Source organism: Cricetulus griseus, chromosome 2 (genome assembly GCF_003668045.3).
Source record: "Cricetulus griseus strain 17A/GY chromosome 2, alternate assembly CriGri-PICRH-1.0, whole genome shotgun sequence".
In the NCBI taxonomy this organism is placed as follows: Eukaryota; Metazoa; Chordata; class Mammalia; order Rodentia; family Cricetidae; genus Cricetulus; species Cricetulus griseus.
Genome location: NC_048595.1, coordinates 35291023 through 35310339, shown reverse-complemented (window position 1 = coordinate 35310339; position 19317 = coordinate 35291023). Strand labels below are relative to the sequence as shown.

Genomic DNA, 19317 nt, shown 5'->3' with positions numbered 1-19317 from the left:
TCACGAAGCTGCCACCCGACACCCCGCTCCCAGTAAGGACCCGTCCACCAGCCTGGGCCCATCTGAAGTTCATCAAAGTGGTTAAGAGCCTCTTGGTTTGAGTAATCTTGTCTGACTGGCTCATTAACCTTTCCGTGCATTCATGTCCCCATATAGAAACGGGAGTAACAGGGGCCGTGCTTGTGTCCTGAGGGTTGGCATAGGATCGGGGATGTAATTCAAGTCTGGTGCTTAGAACAGCACCTGACGGTGTTGACGTCTGTGGCAGCAGAATTCCATTTCTGCCTGGTTTCTGAGCCTCCCCTACTCTGTCTTGAGCTCCTGAGAGTATGTGCCTGCTCTGTCCTGGCAGGAGCGGATGGGTGAGTGTTTGAGACGCACAGGCACCAGTGTTGCACTCACATCCATCAACAACATGGTCGCTTTCTTCATGGCTGTCCTGGTTCCCATTCCTGCACTGCGGGCTTTCTCCCTACAGGTGAGGCCTCCTGAATGGGTGGGTGGGATGGGGTGGACACGGAGCTCAGAGCATGCTTCATCAGGCCTTCATCCCTTCCTGTCTCCCCAGGCAGCCATAGTGGTTGGCTGCAACTTTGCGGCAGTGATGCTTGTCTTCCCAGCCATCCTCAGCCTCGACCTGCGCCGTCGCCACCGCCAGCGCCTAGATGTTCTCTGCTGCTTTTCTAGGTGCTGTCCCTGCGTGCCCACCCTTTTCCTTCCTTAACCTCATCCTAGCTTGTCCCCTCCCCTGCATCTCAACATATGACTCATCTGCTTCTCTCTGACTCTTCCAGCCCCTGCTCTGCTCAAGTCATTCAGATCCTGCCCCAGGAGCTAGGGGACAGAACAGTACCAGTGGGCGTTGCCCACCTGACTGCCACGGTGCAAGCTTTTACCCACTGTGAAACCAGCAGCGGGCATGTAGTTACCATTTTGCCTCCTCAAACCCACCTGATGTCCCCATCTTCTGACCCACTAAGCTCTGAACTCTGCAGTCCTGGAGGGTCCACACGGGATCTTCTAGGCCAGGAAGAGGGGACAAGGCCAAAGGCAGCCCGAGAGCCCCTGCTCTGTGCCCAGTGGACTCTTGCCCATTTTGCCCGATATCAGTTTGCTCCGTTACTGCTCCAGACACAAGTCAAGGTTAGTCCCAGTCAGGTGGGGCAGAATGGAGATTCAGCATGTCTGGCTCCAAGGAGGGCAGAGGGCTGAAGGACAGCCCTGGGCCTACTGCTTAGTTCCCATTTTCCACAGGCCCTGGTGCTGGTGTTCTTTGGGGCACTTTTGGGCCTGAGCCTCTATGGAGCCACCCTGGTACAAGATGGGCTGGCCCTGACAGATGTGGTACCTCGGGGCACCAAGGAACATGCCTTCCTGAGTGCCCAGCTCAGGTACTTCTCCCTGTATGAGGTGGCCCTGGTGACACAGGGTGGCTTTGACTACGCCCACTCCCAACGTGCCCTCTTTGATCTGCACCAGCGCTTCAGTTCCCTCAAGGCTGTGTTGCCCCCACCTGCCACCCAGGCGCCCCGAACCTGGCTGCACTACTTCCGCAGCTGGCTACAAGGTAAGAAGCCAAGAGACCATCATAGAGGAATACTACAGAGGGAAGTCTTCAGAACTGCAGGCCGATCCTCGCCCATCCTGTGTGCCTGCCTCCAGGTATCCAGGCTGCATTTGACCAGGACTGGGCTTCTGGACGCATTACCCGCCACTCTTACCGCAATGGCTCTGAAGATGGCGCCCTGGCCTACAAACTGCTCATCCAAACCGGGAACTCCCAGGAGCCTCTGGATTTCAACCAGGTAAGGCGTGGACTAGCTACTCAAAAAGCACTGGCGGGCTCTAGACCACACAGCTCAAGCCTTTTGCCTTCTCTGCCTTCACAGCTGACCACAAGGAAACTGGTGGACGAGGAGGGACTGATTCCACCAGAACTCTTCTACATGGGGCTAACTGTGTGGGTGAGCAGTGACCCCCTGGGCCTAGCAGCCTCTCAGGCCAACTTCTACCCCCCACCTCCCGAATGGCTGCACGACAAATACGATACCACTGGGGAGAACCTTCGCAGTGAGTCCTGGGGGAGCTCACCTAGAACCTGGTCCTCAGCCACACAGGCCCTGACCCCACCCCACCCCACCCCCGTCACGGTTCCACTCATTCCATCACCCTCCCTCTGTTCCTCTGTCCTCTCCACAGTCCCAGCAGCCCAGCCCTTGGAGTTTGCCCAGTTCCCCTTTCTGTTGCATGGACTCCAGAAGACTGCAGACTTTGTAGAGGCCATCGAAGGGGCCCGGGCGGCATGCATGGAGGCAGGCCAGGCAGGAGTGCATGCCTACCCCAGTGGCTCCCCCTTCCTCTTCTGGGAGCAGTATCTGGGTCTACGGCGCTGCTTCCTGTTGGCGATCTGCATCTTGCTGGTGTGCACCTTCCTTGTCTGTGCACTGCTGCTACTCAACCCATGGACAGCCAGCCTCATAGTGAGTATCTGCAGGGTGGAGAGACAGACCCCAGTGGCACCCACCCTGCCCTATCTAGACCAATACTCCTCCTTCCCGGAGCTCCAGGTAAGCCCTGCCCTCCACAGGTGCTGGTCCTGGCGATGATGACTGTGGAGCTCTTTGGTATCATGGGATTCCTGGGCATCAAGCTGAGTGCCATCCCTGTGGTGATCCTTGTGGCCTCTGTGGGCATTGGTGTTGAATTCACAGTTCACGTGGCTCTGGTAAGCATAGGCCCTGAGAGGAAAGGTCAGCTGGTCAGTATTTAACACAAATGGTGTGTGCTGGGAACTATTTAAACGTTTAAACTGGGTGTGGTGATTGCCCTTTTAACCCCAATGCTCAGGAGGCAGAGGTGAGCAGATCTCTGTGAATTGGAGGCCAGCCTTATCCATGAATTGACAGGCCAGCCAAGGTTATGTAACAAGATTCCCCAACAAAAAGAATTGGGAGGGCCAGAGGCAGGCATAGTGGTACATACTTGTAATTCCATCATTTGGTAGAGAGAGGCAGCAAGATAATTCAAGGCCAGCCTCAGCTACATCGTGAGTCTGAGGCCAAAGTAGTTCCAAAGAAGAGCAAGAGGAGGGGGAGAGTTGAGCATGGTGGCTCAAACCTGAAATCCCAAATTCCACCTACTCCAAGACTGAGGCAAGAGGCTCAAGAATTCAAGGTAGCTGGGCATGGTGGTTCACCATACTGGTTTAATCCCAGCATACAGAACCAGAGGCAGGCAGTTCTCTGTGAATTCAAGGCCAGCCTAGTCTACAGAGTGAGTTCCAGGACAGCCAGAGCTACATAATAAAACTCTGTATCAAAAACAACAAAAAGGCAGGCGTTGGTGCACGCCTTTAATCCCAGCACTTGGGATATGGAGGCAGGCGGATCTCTGTGAGTTCGAGACCATCCTGGTCTCCAGAGTGAGTGCCAGGAGAGGCTCTAAATCTACACAGAGAAACCCTGTCTCAAAAAACCAAAAAGAGAGAGAGAGAGAGAGAGAGAAAATTCAAGGCCAACCTGATGAATTTAGCAAGATCTTATCTGAATAACTAAATATAAGGGTTGAAGAGATGGTTCAATGGCTGCTCTGCTTTTTTGTTGTTGTTTTTCCTTCTGGAGACAAGGTTTCTCTGTGTAGCCCTGGCTGTTCTGGAACTCACTCTGTAGACCAGGCTGGCTTCAAACTCAGATCTACCTGCCTCTGGTTCCCTAGTGCTGAGATTAAAGTCGTGAGCTTTTGTTATTGTTGTTGTTTTAGACAAGGCTTCATGTAGCCCAGGCTGGCTTCAAACTCTGTAGCTGAGGATGACTTTGAACTCCTAATCCTCCTGCATCCAGTTATTACAGGTGTGAGAAACAATGTGGGGACCTAGTTCTTCCAGCAAGTGTTGACGACTATCCTACTTTTTATGTGTACCAGTGTTTTGCCCACATGTATATATGTGTACCGTGTGCATGCCTGGTGCCCACAGAGATCAGAAGAGGATATTGGATCCCTTGGAACTGAAGTAACAAACGGTTGTGGTTCCTCCATGTGGGTGCTGGGGATGGAACCCAGGTCCTCTGCAAGAGTAGCAGTTGCTGTCAATCACTAAGCCATCTCTCCAGCCTTAACAATCATATCTTAATTAGTCTAGATGGCCAGTAGATAAGTAAACAAATAAGGTCCATATCTATAGTGAGAACGGAACAGGCCTGTTTGGAATGGAAGGCGGGAAGACAGGCAGCCTCATGTAATCTAGGTTGACCTACTGCTTTTGTGGCTGGGGATGACCTTGAACTGATCCTCCTGCCTCTGCCTCCTCCATGTTTGGGTTCGCCACCATGCCTGGCTTCTGGTTTTTGTTTTTTTGTGTTTTTCAGACTTTGGATCAAACTCATACATGTCAGGCAGGTGCTCTGCCATCAGGCCATATCCTCATCCCTAGGAACCAGCAATTCCTTTAAACAGTTTTACTCTAAAGGGGAGCAGAGATTGCATGGATGGCAGTGTGGGTATGAAGGAGGGGTTGATTCTACTGAAACCAATGTGTAAGAGCCAAAGAAGGTCCAGAGCTTCACGTCACAGGCCATCCGAAGCACCAGCACACCAATTAGTCTCCACAAATAGCATTCCTCTCCCATCCCCACAGTCCAAGAGTAACAATATATTAGCCCGTTGTGATAGTATATGTCTGTAATCCAAGCACTCAGGACTCAAAGACAGGAGGATCACCACAATCTTTTTTTTGTTTGTTTTGTTTTTCAAGACAGGGTTTCTCTGTGTAGCTTTGGAGCCTATCCTGGCACTCGCTCTGGAGACCAGGTTGGCCTCGAACTCACAGAGATCCACCTGCCTCTGCATCCCGAGTGCTGGGATTAAAGGCATGCGCCACCAACGCCTGGCGGTTTGGATCACCACAATCTTAAGGGCATCCTGGTCTACATAGTGACCTGCAAGACCTTGTCTGAAACAAACAAAAAATAAAACAAAATGAGCAGTATATGAATAGGGCATAGTGGCACACCCCTATAATCCCATCCTTGGTTGGTAGAGGCAAGACAATGACTTCATCCACAGCCGTGTAACAAATTTGAGGCCAGCCTGGGCTGTGTAGCAAGTCAGAAACCAGTCCAGGCTACATGAAGCCCTGTCTCAAACAAATCCTAAAATATTGTAGCTATACTTTAATAGGTGAGTGCTCACCTGGTACCATTAGGACATGAGTTGGATATTTTCCAGCACTGATTGGGGGCAGGGGAGCCAGTGTGCAGAACAATACAAAGAAATAATTTTCAGCTCCACAGTAAAAATTTGGCTGCTCTTGCAAAGGAACCAGACTAACTTCCCAGCACCCACTTGGCTGCCCACAAAACATCTATCTGTACCTCTTCTCAGGGATACAAAGCCCTCTTCTGGCAGACAAATCTGTATGAGTTCAAGACCAGTCTGGCCTATATAGTGAGTTCCAGAACAGCCTGGGCTACATAGTGAGACTCTGTCTCAAAAACAAACAAAAAGCCACCCTGAGAAGTTTATCACCATGTTGTCCATCCTCCTGGGACAGGAGTTGACACACATTTTTTTTTTCTTCTTTTTCGAGACAAGGTTTTACTGTTTAGCTCTGGCTGTCCTGGAACTCACTTCATAGATCAGGCTGGCTGGCCCTCAAACTCACAGAGATAACCTGCCTCTGCCTCTGCCTCTCAAGTGCTGGGATTAAAGGTGTGCACCACCACCGCTCAGCAACGCACATTTTTCATTATGTATACTTAATTTTGAGAGAGAGGGGCGACAGGACAATTGCAGTAGCTAGTTCTCTTCCAGTCTGTAGGTCCTGGGATTTAATTCAAATCATCAGGCTTGGCAGCCATCTTGCAGGCCCCATGCACATTTTCTTGTAAAAGGCCAGGTAGTAAGCATTTCATACTCCACAAGCTATGTTCTTATCCTCGTAGCACAAAAGCTGCCATGGGCAGCAGTGCTTTAATGAATGAATAGTATGGCTTTAGCAAACTGACCAAACACCATTGATACCTATCTGGGCATTGCTCTGTGTGGCCAGACACATCTCGAATGTGACCAAATTGGACTCAACAATGCTTCCAGACCATTCCCATGAAGTTAGTTCACCTGGCCTTCTGTAAGGGAAGACCTGGGTGCGCCCTGGAATGGATAAATGGCCACCGGGGATATTGGATGAGCTGGCTGTGATTGGCAGAGGAAGAACTCCAGGGCTCTCTCCCTAGGGCTTCCTGACCACCCAGGGGAGCCGGAACCTGCGGGCTGCTCGTGCTCTAGAACAAACATTTGCCCCTGTGACCGATGGGGCTGTCTCTACACTGCTGGGTCTGCTCATGCTTGCTGGTTCCAACTTTGACTTCATCATAAGGTATAAGAGGGCTCTGGAAGAGGGAACTACCCATCCTGGCCTCAAGGCCTGACCACTGACCCTCCCTCTCTCCCAGGTACTTCTTTGTGGTTCTGACAGTGCTAACACTTTTGGGTCTGCTCCATGGACTCCTGTTGCTGCCCGTACTGCTCTCCATCCTGGGCCCCCCACCACAGGTGACCAAACTCTCTCTCTGTGTCCTCACCCTAAGGGGAAGGGTGGTAAGGCAAGGGAAGGGACAGACCCAATACCAAACTCTCTCAGCCTGCGGTGGAACCGGCCTTAGCCTTTTAGGACCCAGAGCAGAGTTTCCCCAGCCTTACAATCTTGTATTATGAGCTCTGACAGGAGCCCAGCCTACAAACAGTAGTGGTGATCTCCATGAAGGGGCTCACTGGGACTGGGGTCTCTTTCAGGTGGTACAGGTGTACAAGGAGAGCCCACAGGTCCTCAGCCCTGCAGCTCCACGGAGAGGTGGACTCAGGTGGGGCATGCCCCACACCCTGCCCCAGAGTTTTGCCAGAGTGACTACCTCCATGACTGTGGCCCTCCACCCACCACCACTACCTGGAGCCTACGTCCACCCAGCCTCTGATGAGCCCACGTAGTCCCCCGCTGCCACCCCAGCTGCTGACAGCTCTAGCAACCTCGGTTCTATAGGAATGGGTCTAGCACTGTGTGAAAGAGCATTTGAATCGCAGACAACCCATAGGGCCACAATGGGTGGGGTGATCCCTAGAAGTCCCTATGCTGCTGTCTGCATCTCCTCCCCTGACTCAGTCACCCCAAACTTACCTGATACCCAAAGAGAACAGCTACTGCCTATTTGAGAACACCCTAGCACACGGGACTCTTGGGAACTCATGTCTGTATCCAGGTTGGGGTCAAAGGCTGTGTTCTGGCTGCAATGCAGCCCTGTCCCCTTCTGCCCCACACTGTCACCTCAGCAGACCAAGCCTGAGGGTCCTTAGCACATCCTCCCAGTCCTGGCCCTTCACTGTTTGGTGACTCCTAAGGAGGCCTTCTGTACCTCTTCCCACCTCCTACCATATAAATTATTTATATGAAGATGTTTATTTTTGTATATAGAAGCTATTGTTGCTGAAAGTTTTATTTTTAAAGAGTAAAATATATTCTATAAAACTCATTTCAAATGACTAAGGTTGTTTTTTAGATGACTCATGAAAGTTAACTAACAGAGGTGGCTTGCATAATGTCAGGACCAGAACTCCTGGGCTTGTCTAGTTCTGGGAAAGGCCTCAAAGCCTGGTATGGTGGCATATATCCTTAATCCTAGCACTAGGGAAGCAGATGCAGGTGGATCTCTGTGAGTTCAAGGCCAGTCTGAGGTCCAGGGCAGCCAAGGCTGCTACACAGAGAAAGCCTATCTCGGAGGGAAAAAAAAAAAAAAAAAATGAATGAGATGGGGGAGGGAAGACCTCAGATGCTGAAGTTTTATCAAAGTACTTGATAAAGGGTGAGCATAAAGCTTAGTGTTAGTATTCAGGCATCTGTCCTGGCCTGCCCTTGTTTTGTTTTGTTTTGTTTTGTTTTTCAAGACAGGGTTTCTCTGTGGCTTTGGAGCCTATCCTGACACTCGCTCTGGAGACCAGGCTGACCTTGAACTCACAGAGATCCAACTGCCTCTGCCTCCCTAGTGCTGGGAATAAAGGCGTGTGCCACCAACGCCCGGCCCATGTGGATCTTTTTTAGTTGTAGGCCAGCCTGGTCTATAGATCCAGTTCCAGGACAGCCAGAGCTACACAGAGAAACCCTGTCTCAAATCCCCTCCAGAAAAAAAAGAATTAACGTTAGCCGCCATAGTGATGAAGACCTGTAATCCCGGCACTTCAGCGCTATTGTATGATCAGAGGTTATCCTCTGCCACTTAGGGTTTGAAGTTAGCCTGGGCTACATGAAATGCTGTCCTTTTTTATTATTTTATTAAATTCGTTTGGTGTATAGGTGGGTAGTTGGGTGTGTATGTGCTATGTTTCTACAGAGTTCAAGCCCAGCCTGTTCTACAAAGCAAGCTCCTGGACAGCCAGGGCTAAAGAGGAACCCTGTCTTGAAAAAACCAAACCAAAACAACAACAAAACACACATACACACCAAAAAACATAAAGCCAGCAGTGTTGTTGCACATTGGTGGAAATATTGGGTAGCTCGGCAAAAACAAAGCAACAGAACTGCTACAGGCTTTGGATGCTGGCGGAGTTCTTAGCCCTTTGGTTGGTTGGAAACTAAGAATTTGTACATTTCAAAAGATTTACCTGGGCAGGAGAGATGGCTCAGTGATTAAGAGCACTGGTTGCTCTTCCAGAGGACCTGAGTTCAATTCCCTGCAACCACAGGGTGGTTCACAACCATCTGTAATGAGATCTGGCTACATGGAGCCTCTTCTGTCCTGCAGGGATACATGGAGGCAGAACATTGTATATACATAAATAAAATAAAATAAAATAAGATTTATGTAATGACCACAAAAACCTGGTGTCATGTACAGAGAACAATAAATGACTATCGTGGGGGCCAAAGATGTCCCAAGATAATTTGGCTCTAGACGTAGCATTCCAACCTGACCACATCATTGAGGTTCCAATCGCTTAGTCAGCCTTGCAGAAGGGGTGCTTCCTCTTAGGAACATTGTTCACAGCTGTGTTGAAAGCTTTTTAGCTGACTGCATGATCGGTGCTGTCCTGAAGAATGAGGGAGTCTCTGAAGGGATCCAGTCAGAGTTGAACCACTCCAGGGCAGTCAGTCTTGACCACTGACCTCATCCAGCCTGAGGTGAGAAGTTCTTCCCATACTGCTGTAGGGTGAGCTCACCCTGTGTAGCACTCCACCCTCTGGCTTAGCACCTTCCATGGCTCCCCATGCAGTAGATCAAGCCTAATGCCATCCCCCGTTCCACTAGGGCTAGCCTTGACTGCCAAAAACAGCCTCTTTAAAACACACTCCACTTTCCAGACAAGAATAAACCACTACTATTGGTGTCACCGTATACCATACAGAATGAGACACTGTTCTAAAACAAAACAAAAGATAACCTGGAGCCACACGTGGTAACATACATCTTTGATTCCAGTACTTGGGAGGCAGAGACAGGTGGCTCTCTGTGATTGTGAGTTCAAGGCCAGCCTGGTCTATGTGGTGAGTTCTAGGACAGCAAAGGCTATAGAGAGAGACCCAGTCTCAAAAAACCAAAAAATAAAAAAAGATAACTAGATGACAACTGCCAGAGGGGTGGTGACATGCCTCCTGTGTGGTCCTGCTGCTGAGTGCTGAGCTGGGCTGGTCAGTCTGGAACAACAAAACAGTCATTGTAGCACTGGGACAAACAATTCACCAATCCCAGATCCTATGAGGAAAGACAGGGAAGGCCCAGGCAACTGGCAAAGAAGCAAGAAGAGAGTGGCCTGGAATTCACAGCTTCCTCTTGGTCATTTCTGCCCACCCACATTCCTACAGCTGGTTTACCAAAACCAGTCTGAGGTCTTTTAATTTGCATACCCATGGAAGATAAAAAGACAGTTTCACTGTGCTTGAGTTCCAGCCCTGAGTGATGCAGAAGGTGCAGCGTGGATATGGATGGGTTCACCAGGGTCCAGGCAAAGAAAACTCAACACTTTTAAGAATGAATTTAGGGGACCCCAGCTTCAAGGAACCAAAGTACACTCCCTACACCCAGGGCATTTTTATTTTTCTCCATATTTACCATATTTACACTTTAGCCAGTTGATCACCACATTTTCAGAACAACTTGAATGAGGCTTCCAAAGAGACAATGCCATTTGCAGAGGTACCACAGTTTTCCGGGTTTCCTGAACCAAGTTTTGCATAGGCCTTCATCTTCTTGGGAAATTTCCAAACAAAGTTTACATAGGGGGACAAAAGGTATCCGGTAGGTCAAAGTATGGATCAGGCTAGGTGCTAGCTCTCTGGAGCTTGGCCAGGTGCCACCCAGGGGTTGGTTAGGGCTAGTCTCTATCACTGTCACACCAGGCCAACAGAATACCCACAACCTTGAGGATGTTTTTCCATGATTGTAGGATGCAATTTATTTGCTGAAAACACACATGTACATAAACTACATGCAGCTGAGGCACTGAACCTCTGGGTGCCTGTAAGCAAAAGGACACACCCATCCTCTGGTTTTTCTTCATATCACTGGCATCTTTCACCTTTCATACAAACATTTCCATGAAGAGGAACAATTTTGAGTCAACCCTTTTTCTTTCAGATTTATCTTATTTATTCTGTGTGTGGGGGTGTTATGTGTATGTGGCATTCAGACACCCATAGAGACTAGAGACATCAGACCCTCTGGAGCTTGAATTACAGGTGGTTGTGAGCTTCTTGAGCTGGGTGCTAGGAAATGAACTCTGGTCCTTTCCAAGAGTAGCTGAGCCCTCTCTGTAGCACCACCAACACATTTTTGTTTGCTTGTTTTTAGAAAGACTCTCATTCTATCTTCTAGGTATCTGGAACGCAGACAAAGCTGTCCTTCAACCCAGAGTGATCCACTCCCCGGTGCTAGGATTACAGATGAGGCACCACATTCAGCTGCTAATCTGGGGTATGGTGTTCCACACCTGTAATTAATGCTATCACTCGGGAAGGTCATTATAAGCAGGAGGCAGGAGGGTCATTATAAACTTCTTTGGTTTTGTTTTTTGAGACTAGATTTTGCTATATTGCCCAAGCAGGCTAGCCCCATTCCTGCTTCAGCTTTCTTAGTGCCTAAATCACAGGCCACCACAACTAGTTTTGTTTTTATTCATAGGTAACTCCGAGTGTCCTGGAACTCATGTAGACCAGGCTGGCCTCGAACTCACAGAGATCCGCCTGCTTCAGCCTCCCAAGTGCTGGGCGTAAAGGTGTGCACCACCATTTTATTATGTTTTTTGAAACAGGTCTCACCATGTAACAAACCTAGGCTGGCCCCAAACTGCTGATCCTCCTACGTTCATTTCCTGAGTGCTAACATTTACAGGCCTAGTTCGACGTGCTATGTTTGCCTCCTGAACACATGTCCAGAAGACAGCAGTGTTAGCCTGCATGAAAGGTGGAGTTTTCTGTCCTCAAGTGAAAGACTGATGGTTTCAAGCAATTGGATGGTTTCCAAGCTCCTGAAAACAGTTTAGAAAGCCATTCTCATCATAGTGCTGTAGCAAAGCTAATGGAAGCATAGGCTTAGCTTAGTACATGGCCTTGAAAGTTCATATAAAATAAAGTAACCAAAAGCAAGAGAATTAGTCATACAAGCAGCAAATTACTTTCAGTGTTCACTATCCAAACATGAATACTAACTGGGTAGCCTCCTGTTCAATTTTGAGAGAAAATACAAATACCTTTAATCCATAAGCAATATATTTTTATATGTCAGAATTATTTTATTTCCTTTTAATTGTTCACTGTCCATTTTTTTAATAATTTATTCTTATTTTATGTACATTGGCATTTTGCCTGCATGTATGTCTATGTGAGGGTGTCAGATGTTGGAGTTACATACCGTTGTTAGCTGCCATGTGGGTGCTGGGAATGGAACTGAGGTCCCCTGGAAGGACAGTTAGTGCTCTTAACTACAGAGCCATCTCTCCAGCCCGTCTTTCATTTTTAAATCTTTCTTTACAACTTCTTTAAAATTAAGCCGGGCAGTGGTGAGCACATGCCTTTGATCCAGCACTCAGGAGGCAGAGGCAGGCAGATCTCTGTGAGTTCCAGACCAGCCTGGTCTACAAAGAGTTAGTTCCAGAACAGCCTCTAAAGCCACAGAGAAACCCTGTCTCAAAAAAGAACAAAAACAAAAACTTCTTTAAAATTACTTGCTGGGAGCCGGACAGTGGTGCTTTTTCTTGGGGGGGGGATATATATTACTACAGTAGTTCCAGCTACTAAAGGGGGGTGTGTGAGGCATAGCTGTTTTAGCTCAGTTCAAGCCAGTCTGAGCAACAGATTAAGATTCCTTCCCATCTCTCTAAAAGGTTTTGTTTTCATTTTTCTGAGACAGGGTTTCTCTGTGTAGGCTTCACTGTCCTGGAACTTGCTCTGTAGACCAGGCTGGTTTCAAATTCAGAGTGCTGGCATCAAAGCCATGCGGCACCACTGCCTGGCTTTTTTCTGTTTTTAATTTAGCTGGAAGTGATAGCACATGATGCTTTCAATCTCTGTACCAGGGAGGCAGAGGCAGTTAGAGCTCTGTGAGTTCAAAGCTAGCCTGGCATACATAGTGAGTTCTAGACCAGGTGGAGTTACAGAGTGAGATTATCCACCACCACCACCCCAAAAAAGTTAACTCTGGAATTACTAAACTCAGCCGGGCGTTGGTGGCGCACGCCTTTAATCCCAGCACTCGGGTGGCAGAGGCAGGTGGATCTCTGTGAGTTCGAGGCCAGCCTGGTCTCCAGAGCAAGTGCCAGGATAGGCCCCAAAGCTACACAGAGAAACCCTGTCTCGAAAAAACAACAACAAAAAAAGAACTGCTCATTATCTAGGGACTTTAGTAGCTTGTCCTAGAATGCAGTTAAGGACGCTGAAGGACTGAGGAGGGAAAGCATGACAACCACAACCAGGGGACTATCACAAGGATGCATTGTGCACTGAGGGAGTGCTGGCAGGGGGTAATGGCAGAAAAGACCCCAGAAGTGACAGAAGGTAGGCTGAAGACTAAACCAACTCGAAAGTATCATTAGAATGGAGAAAGGGCATGAGATGAGATCCCGATTCCTGACCCGGGCTGGGAGAGAAGATGAGAAGGTAGAAAACACACTGAGCCTGGAGCCAGGAAGCCGATTTGTTGTTAAAGAGGATGAGCTAAATAGATAACAGAGTCACCCGAATAGAGGGGCACAGAGGAGTGGCCGGCAGCAGGATGCGGGGTGACCTCACGGAACAAAGGACAACCTCACTTCCGGCCTGGGGGCGTCGCCCGAGCTCCCGGTACAGCCCCAACCTCGGGCCCGCTACCCGCCCCTACTTCAAGGCGGAGGCCTTAGGTTTTGCCCCAGACGGGGAACGGTCCTCCCGACACCCGGCTCGCTAGGCTTGCTGGGAGCGGAAGCCCGCCTGCAGCGCAGAGCACCTCGGGAGCTGTAGTTTGGGGCGAGATCAAATTCCTCCCAAGTTCCGGAAGTAGGTCATTTGAAACGAAGGTCCAGAAAACGGTGGTGATCCCGGGGCAGGGTTCCCCTTCGCCGTCGGCACGTTGCGCCCCGGGCAGCGTCTCCTCTCCGTAGGGCGTGGCACTTCCACGCCTCCACAATTTGCTCCACCTGTAGGAGAAAGCTGGTCACCACGCAGTCCGAAGTCCCTGGCAAGGGCCCGGGCTCCTCTTCCCCACGTGGCGCCCGCACCGGGATGAACGGCTCCCGCCGGTTCTGCTCTTCCAGGGCGCTCAGCTCCGCCGGAGCCAGCAAGGCTAGTCTCAGCTCTCGAACCACTGGAGCCGCCACCTCGGCCACCGGTCGCTCCAACACCGCCTGTGGAATCGAACCCTGAGCCCCCGCGGAGCGGCGGCCTGTGCCCTGCCGCCCGCTTGCGGAGATCCTGCGGCCGCGCCGCTTGGCCCTCGCCTCCCCCAGGTCCCACTCACGGCGCCCACGCGCGCCCAGCTTCGGGCTGCCTCGACCAGCTCAGCCTCGTCCACGCAGAGCTTGTCACTGCGTAACACGGGCAGCAGCGCAGTGGCCGACAGCTCCAGGAAGCCACGGGTGCGGAGCGCCTCCTGTGGATCGGTGTATCGATCAGGGAGGAGGAGAATGGCGCGGGGCAGGGCAGGGCAGTCTACGAGTATAATGTTGGGGGGCTGTACCTGGCTGTGAGCCTCTATGAAGGCTATGCACCGCTCCTGCAGCCGCCCCAGGCCAAAGGTTACAGCAATCTGAGAGCAGAGTGAAGGTGGTCAGTCCAGAGACGGGAGAGGCGTGTAAGCCAGCTCTGCACACTAGGGACTGCCACAAGCCTGAGCACAATCCAAATGGCGAGGCTGACAGCACATGCAAGTGGCCCGTGAACACGCAAGCAGATGCTAAAAGGAGACCACGTTCAGGTCTTTAAACTCAGTCTTGGAGTCCAAGCATGGCTTCGAAACTCCACATCCCACCTTTCCCCTATCCCTGCTTAGAGCCATTCCCCCCCCCTTTTTTTTAAAGATTTTATTTATTTATTATGTATACAACATTCTGCTTCCATGTATATCTGCACACCAGAAGAGGGCACCAGATCTCATAACAGATGGCTGTGAGCCACCATGTGGTTGCTGGGAATTGAACTCAGGACCTCTGGAAGAGCAGTCAGTGCTCTTAAACTCTGAGCCATCTCTCCAGCCCCCCTCTTGGTTTTTGTTGTTGTTTTGATTTTTTTCCCCCTCCATACAGGGTTCTCTGTGTAGCCCTGGCTGGTCTTGAACTCAGATCTGAATGTCTCTGCTTCCTGAGTACTGGGATTAAAGGAGTGTGTCACCATGCCTGCCTTTCCCATCCCTTTGACTCTTCCTCCTACTTACGACCTTCCTGGTGTACTCAATACCCCACAGATCTGGGTACAGAGTTTATCTCTCAAGCATCCTTGAGCACACATGCCCTCATACCATTTGCAGATGGAGCCAGTCAAGACCACATTCTTTTTTTTTTTTTTTTTTTTTTTTTTTTTGGTTTTTCAAGACAGGGTTTCTCTGTGTAGCTTTGGAGCCTATCCTGGCACTCGCTCTGGAGACCAGGCTGGCCTGGAACTCACAGAGATCCGCCTGCCTCCCAAGTGCTGGGATTAAAGGCTTGCGCCACCAACGCCCAGCCAGGACCACATTCTAAAAATCAGATTCCTCCTCAGGGCTGCCCAGCAATACCTACCTGCAGGGCCTCACAAACCAACTCCACATCCAGCACTTTCACCACAAACTCCAGGCATAACTGGGGACAGAAACAAAAGCGAATTGTGTTTTGGTGTCCCTCCTTCAAGACCTTAAGTCCTACCCTAGAAGCAGTGAGTAGGCTTGGAACAATGAGTCACCCAGACTCCCAGCAGCCCCAGATCCATCTTGACCTCCCAGATTTGGGAAACAGAGGGAAATGTTCAGAGGACCTGCAACCTTGAAAACCTAGAGGACCTGGAGGCTAGCAAAGGCCATCCCAAAGCACCCCCAGTGCACTTGTCTCTGCTAAGACCCATCCAAAACCCCCAGCCTCCTCCCTTTCTTCCCCTCCTTAACTTGATGACACTTATGTTTTTTAACAGAAACTTAAATTTTATGCTTGACATCTCCCTCTCTTCCAGAAAAGCACAGGGTGGTGACAGCTGTCTGTTCTCAGAGCCACCCACTCTCTTGGACTGCCATTTCTGTCTTGGTCACATCCTCTTGACTTTGACACTAATCTGACTGGCCTGACAGGCCTTTCCTTTTTCCTTTTCTCTCAATCCCTTTCTCCCTTAGCTCCCTTGTCCAAAACTCAGTGAATCTCCACTACCCTTGCATTAAAAGGACTCCAGGGGAGGGAAAGTTGAGACAGGATCTTGCTATGTAGCTTTGGCTGGCCTAGAACTCTGTAGACCAGATTGGCCATAAGCTTGGATATCTTCCCCTCTACTCTGCCTACTGAGTGCTGGAAATACAGGTACATACACCACCACACCTGGCTAGTGCTAGGAGTTGAACCCAGGATCTATAGCATGCTAGCCAAGTGTTCTACCACTGAACTGCACTCCCAGCCTAAAGCACAAATTCTTGAAGCACCTGCATGAACCAGCTTCCTGGTACCCTTCCAATTCACCCCACACTCATGTTCTTAGTTAAACCACACTACTTATCTAGCCAGCTCCTTGATTGCCCTGTGACTATAATGCCATCTCCCCACTCTCCTGAACAAAACCCTACTTGTTCTTCCAGTTCTAACACAAAAGCTTCCTTCTCCAGGAATCTACATCAGCAGTCTGCCTATCACACTTAGACCCCTACTTTTAAGTTTAACTTTTGAAACAGTCTCCATAGCCCAGGCTAGCCATAACTCCATAAATGGCCTTAAATTTGCCATCCTCCCCAGCCTTCAGAGTTCTGGGAATACTGGCCTAAAGCACCATGTTAAGTGTCTTATGTCTCTCCAACCTCGGAGCCAAAGCCAATTTGCCCTTGTACTGCAGAGCCAGCCATAAACACTTCGGATGCTCACTCAGCACACACTGAGCATGCGCAGATCCTGTGTACACACTTCGGTCTGTGTGAGAAGGTCAGACTGAAGGAGGCTAAGAACTGAAAGGCAAGGGAAACAAGATGGCCTGCCTGAGACACCTACCTCTCGAAGTTCCTCCAGCCCATATTCCAAAGCTGCTGTCAGCACCTCCAGCACCTGCACAAGGGGTGGTTGTTGAGGGAGTAGAAGGGAGTTTCCCCTGCCCCACAGCCCACAGCATAAAGTGCAGACTCCTGCCTCTCAGTCCCCAGCCTCTCCTACCCTGACCCCTGCTTGGTAGGCTCACAGAGTAGCGGTGCAGCTTGACACTGTTGGTATACAGGAACTCCAGCACAGCTAAGAAGGCCTCGGGTGGCACAGTGCTTAGCACCACAGGACTAGTTACCACAAGGCCTGGCTCTGTGCCCAAAAGTCTCTGGAAGAAGTTGCATCTACAGGCCAACAAACACCGGTGGGCAAATACTTCTTGCCGTTCTTGACCAACCACAAAGCAAACATCACTGTGGAAGAGAGGACAGAAAGCTAGAGAAGGGAATCTTGAACCACATTACATTTTGCCTCTGCCACACTAGGGCTTAGCTTCTTTTTATGTAAAGTCAAAACCCAAGTCTGGGAGCCACAGGTCTAAACTCTAGTCTCAGTTCCACCCTATGACTCTCTATCTTTAACTCTCAGACTCCTCAGTCATGACCACAGGTCTCAGAGGAGTTGACTATGCTTGCTCAAAGAGGGGATGTTAGTATTCAGGCATCTGTACTGGCCTGTCCTTGGAGTTTTGACAGGATACACCCTCAGCTGCAGCCACTAAGAGTACTATGTTCCCTTTTAAAAGGGCCCTGCCACCTCCCATCCTCCTCTCTTTCCCTGTCTGTGTCCGTCTGTCTCCCTCCCTCCCCCTCCTGCACCCCTCTTTCCTCTCTCCTGCTACTCCTGTCCCTGAAGGCCAGTCTTCCCTTTCTCCTTTTTACAATCCTTTTCCCTTAATAAAAAAAACCCCTCTGCTTGAACTCTGTTGCATGGTGTCTTTCTTGAGCCACTTTTCTTAAATTACAACAGGGGATACCAGGGTTCGTGTAAGCAAGATTGCTCTTTCCCCAGTCTGAGTCTTGGGGGAAAGGAAACTCCTTGTGGTACTGCTTCTATGAGGTGCCAACTCAGCATCTTTGCTCTTCCTCCTGTAGGAGGGTGTGAGGATGTGCGGTACAGAGCACATTGACTGCAAACAGACATGGCAGTGATACACCATCATGAGGTGAGACCACATTTTCCATCTTCATGATCACTTCCGGCCCCAGCCTCTGGGCCTCTGAAGCTCTGTGTAAGGTAGGGGGGAGGCAGGCAGCAGAGAAAGCTTCAGCCTCCAATGCTTCCTACTCACTGGCTCAAGGCCTAAGGGTCCACTTTTTAGGCCAGACTGTGATACTCTGTCCTCAAAAAAGAATTATGACAGTCGCTAACCCTGGAGGAGCAGGCAGCCTCTTAGATAGTGAGGACGGGAAATGGCATTCTGTGTCCCATGACCAGCCCTGCCCCCAGCAAACTCTATTCCTGGTTTCAGACAGCACTAGTCTCTTGGGCAAGCAGTGGGAGGTCAGCCACCTTCAACTACTTCCTGTCTGGGTCTCTGACCTAATCCTTTGTGCTCTCTTCCTCTTAGGGATCCCTAGAGTCCTCTGTTCCTGTCTCTTCAAGGAAAGAAGTCCCATCACTTAGTTGAACACCCAAGGGAGGGAGTCAAGTCAAATCCCACCTTTCACAGCCGAGGGCATTAAGGATTCCTTCCTCTGTCCAGAGAAAGAGCAAATGGCTTTGTCTGAGTTCACACAGCTGCCCTCCTCTCTATCCCCCACTGCCCTCACCTGTGACTCAGGATAGCATGGACACAGGCCAGTAAACATACTTGCTACTCGGCTTCCTCATAGGCTGAGTTCACCAGGGAGGCCAAGTGCTCTTTCCTGGCCACTTCACCCTTAGCCTCCTCAAATTCATAGACCCATGAGAGCCAGCTAGGGAAAACCCACTAAGGGGAGGGGTGGGGGACACTGCCTCACCTGTACCGGGGATTGTTGACAAGGCTTCGTAGTGCTGTGGAAAAGGGTGCAGCCTGTCCATGCACAGCCAGTCCTGGGTTCTCCATATGTGGGATGAGCAACAGAACAAAGTGGGGAATGGCCTAGTAGGCCCAGCCAGGCCAAGAGCTAGTGAGGCAAGAGAGGCCTGAGAGGAAGAGCAGAAGCTGTGGAGGCCTGTTTGTGAGGAACTAAAGTTTAAGAAGAGGCCCAGGTCCCTAAAGAAGCTCAGTAAAGGCTGCAGGCACAGAGAGGACCCAAAGAAGCTGAGGTTGGAAAAGCCTTGGATTCCGGAGAAGCTGGTGGTGGATGAGGCCCAGATTGGGAGCCTGCCCAGACAGCGGCTGGGTGGGAAGCCTGTGGGTTTCCATGGAAACAGGAGCTGAGCCTGGGGAGGCCCCGCCCATCTCCCTATCAGCCCAGTAAAATATTTCATTGGTAGAAGAGCTCTAAGAAGAGTTCAAGGGTCCTCGTGCTGTCTCCTGCCTATGCTGGGTTTGGAATTCAAGACCTCTGCCTGCCTTCCTAATCCCTCCCCTATAGGTTCAGTTTAGAACCGGGATAGCCAAGCCTGAGACATCACCTCATCAGGGAAAATTCTCACCCCTAAGTGTGGTTCTCAGAGCTCAGACTTAGTTTGCCTGGGGGGGTGGGAAGCAACTCCATGCCTCCCAGAGTAGGAGAGGTGAGG

General features: G+C 50.2%; 2 protein-coding genes across 2 annotated transcripts in view; one reads left to right on the top strand and one right to left on the bottom strand.

The window, feature by feature from the left end:
- Ptch2 (patched 2) overlaps window positions 1–7408 on the top strand; it is a 22246-nt gene extending 14838 nt beyond the window's left edge. The window contains 11 exon segments of the mRNA XM_035439684.1: window positions 279–478; window positions 569–687; window positions 795–1143; window positions 1255–1567; window positions 1663–1805; window positions 1890–2070; window positions 2200–2480; window positions 2588–2725; window positions 6231–6373; window positions 6450–6549; window positions 6790–7408. Of these exon segments, the coding sequence (XP_035295575.1) occupies window positions 279–478; window positions 569–687; window positions 795–1143; window positions 1255–1567; window positions 1663–1805; window positions 1890–2070; window positions 2200–2480; window positions 2588–2725; window positions 6231–6373; window positions 6450–6549; window positions 6790–6981 (2159 nt within the window). The 3' untranslated portion in view covers window positions 6982–7408.
- Window positions 7409–13145: 5737 nt separating this feature from the next.
- Btbd19 (BTB domain containing 19) lies at window positions 13146–19022 on the bottom strand. Its single transcript, XM_027402591.2, has 8 exons — window positions 18609–19022; window positions 16844–17057; window positions 16660–16713; window positions 15223–15282; window positions 14187–14255; window positions 13968–14099; window positions 13729–13854; window positions 13146–13647 (listed from the first exon to the last, which is right to left on the bottom strand). The coding sequence occupies exons 1-8, from the start codon at window positions 18692–18694 to the stop codon at window positions 13513–13515; spliced, it is 876 nt and encodes a 291-aa protein (XP_027258392.1). The 5' UTR covers window positions 18695–19022; the 3' UTR covers window positions 13146–13512.
- Window positions 19023–19317: the final 295 nt, after the last annotated feature.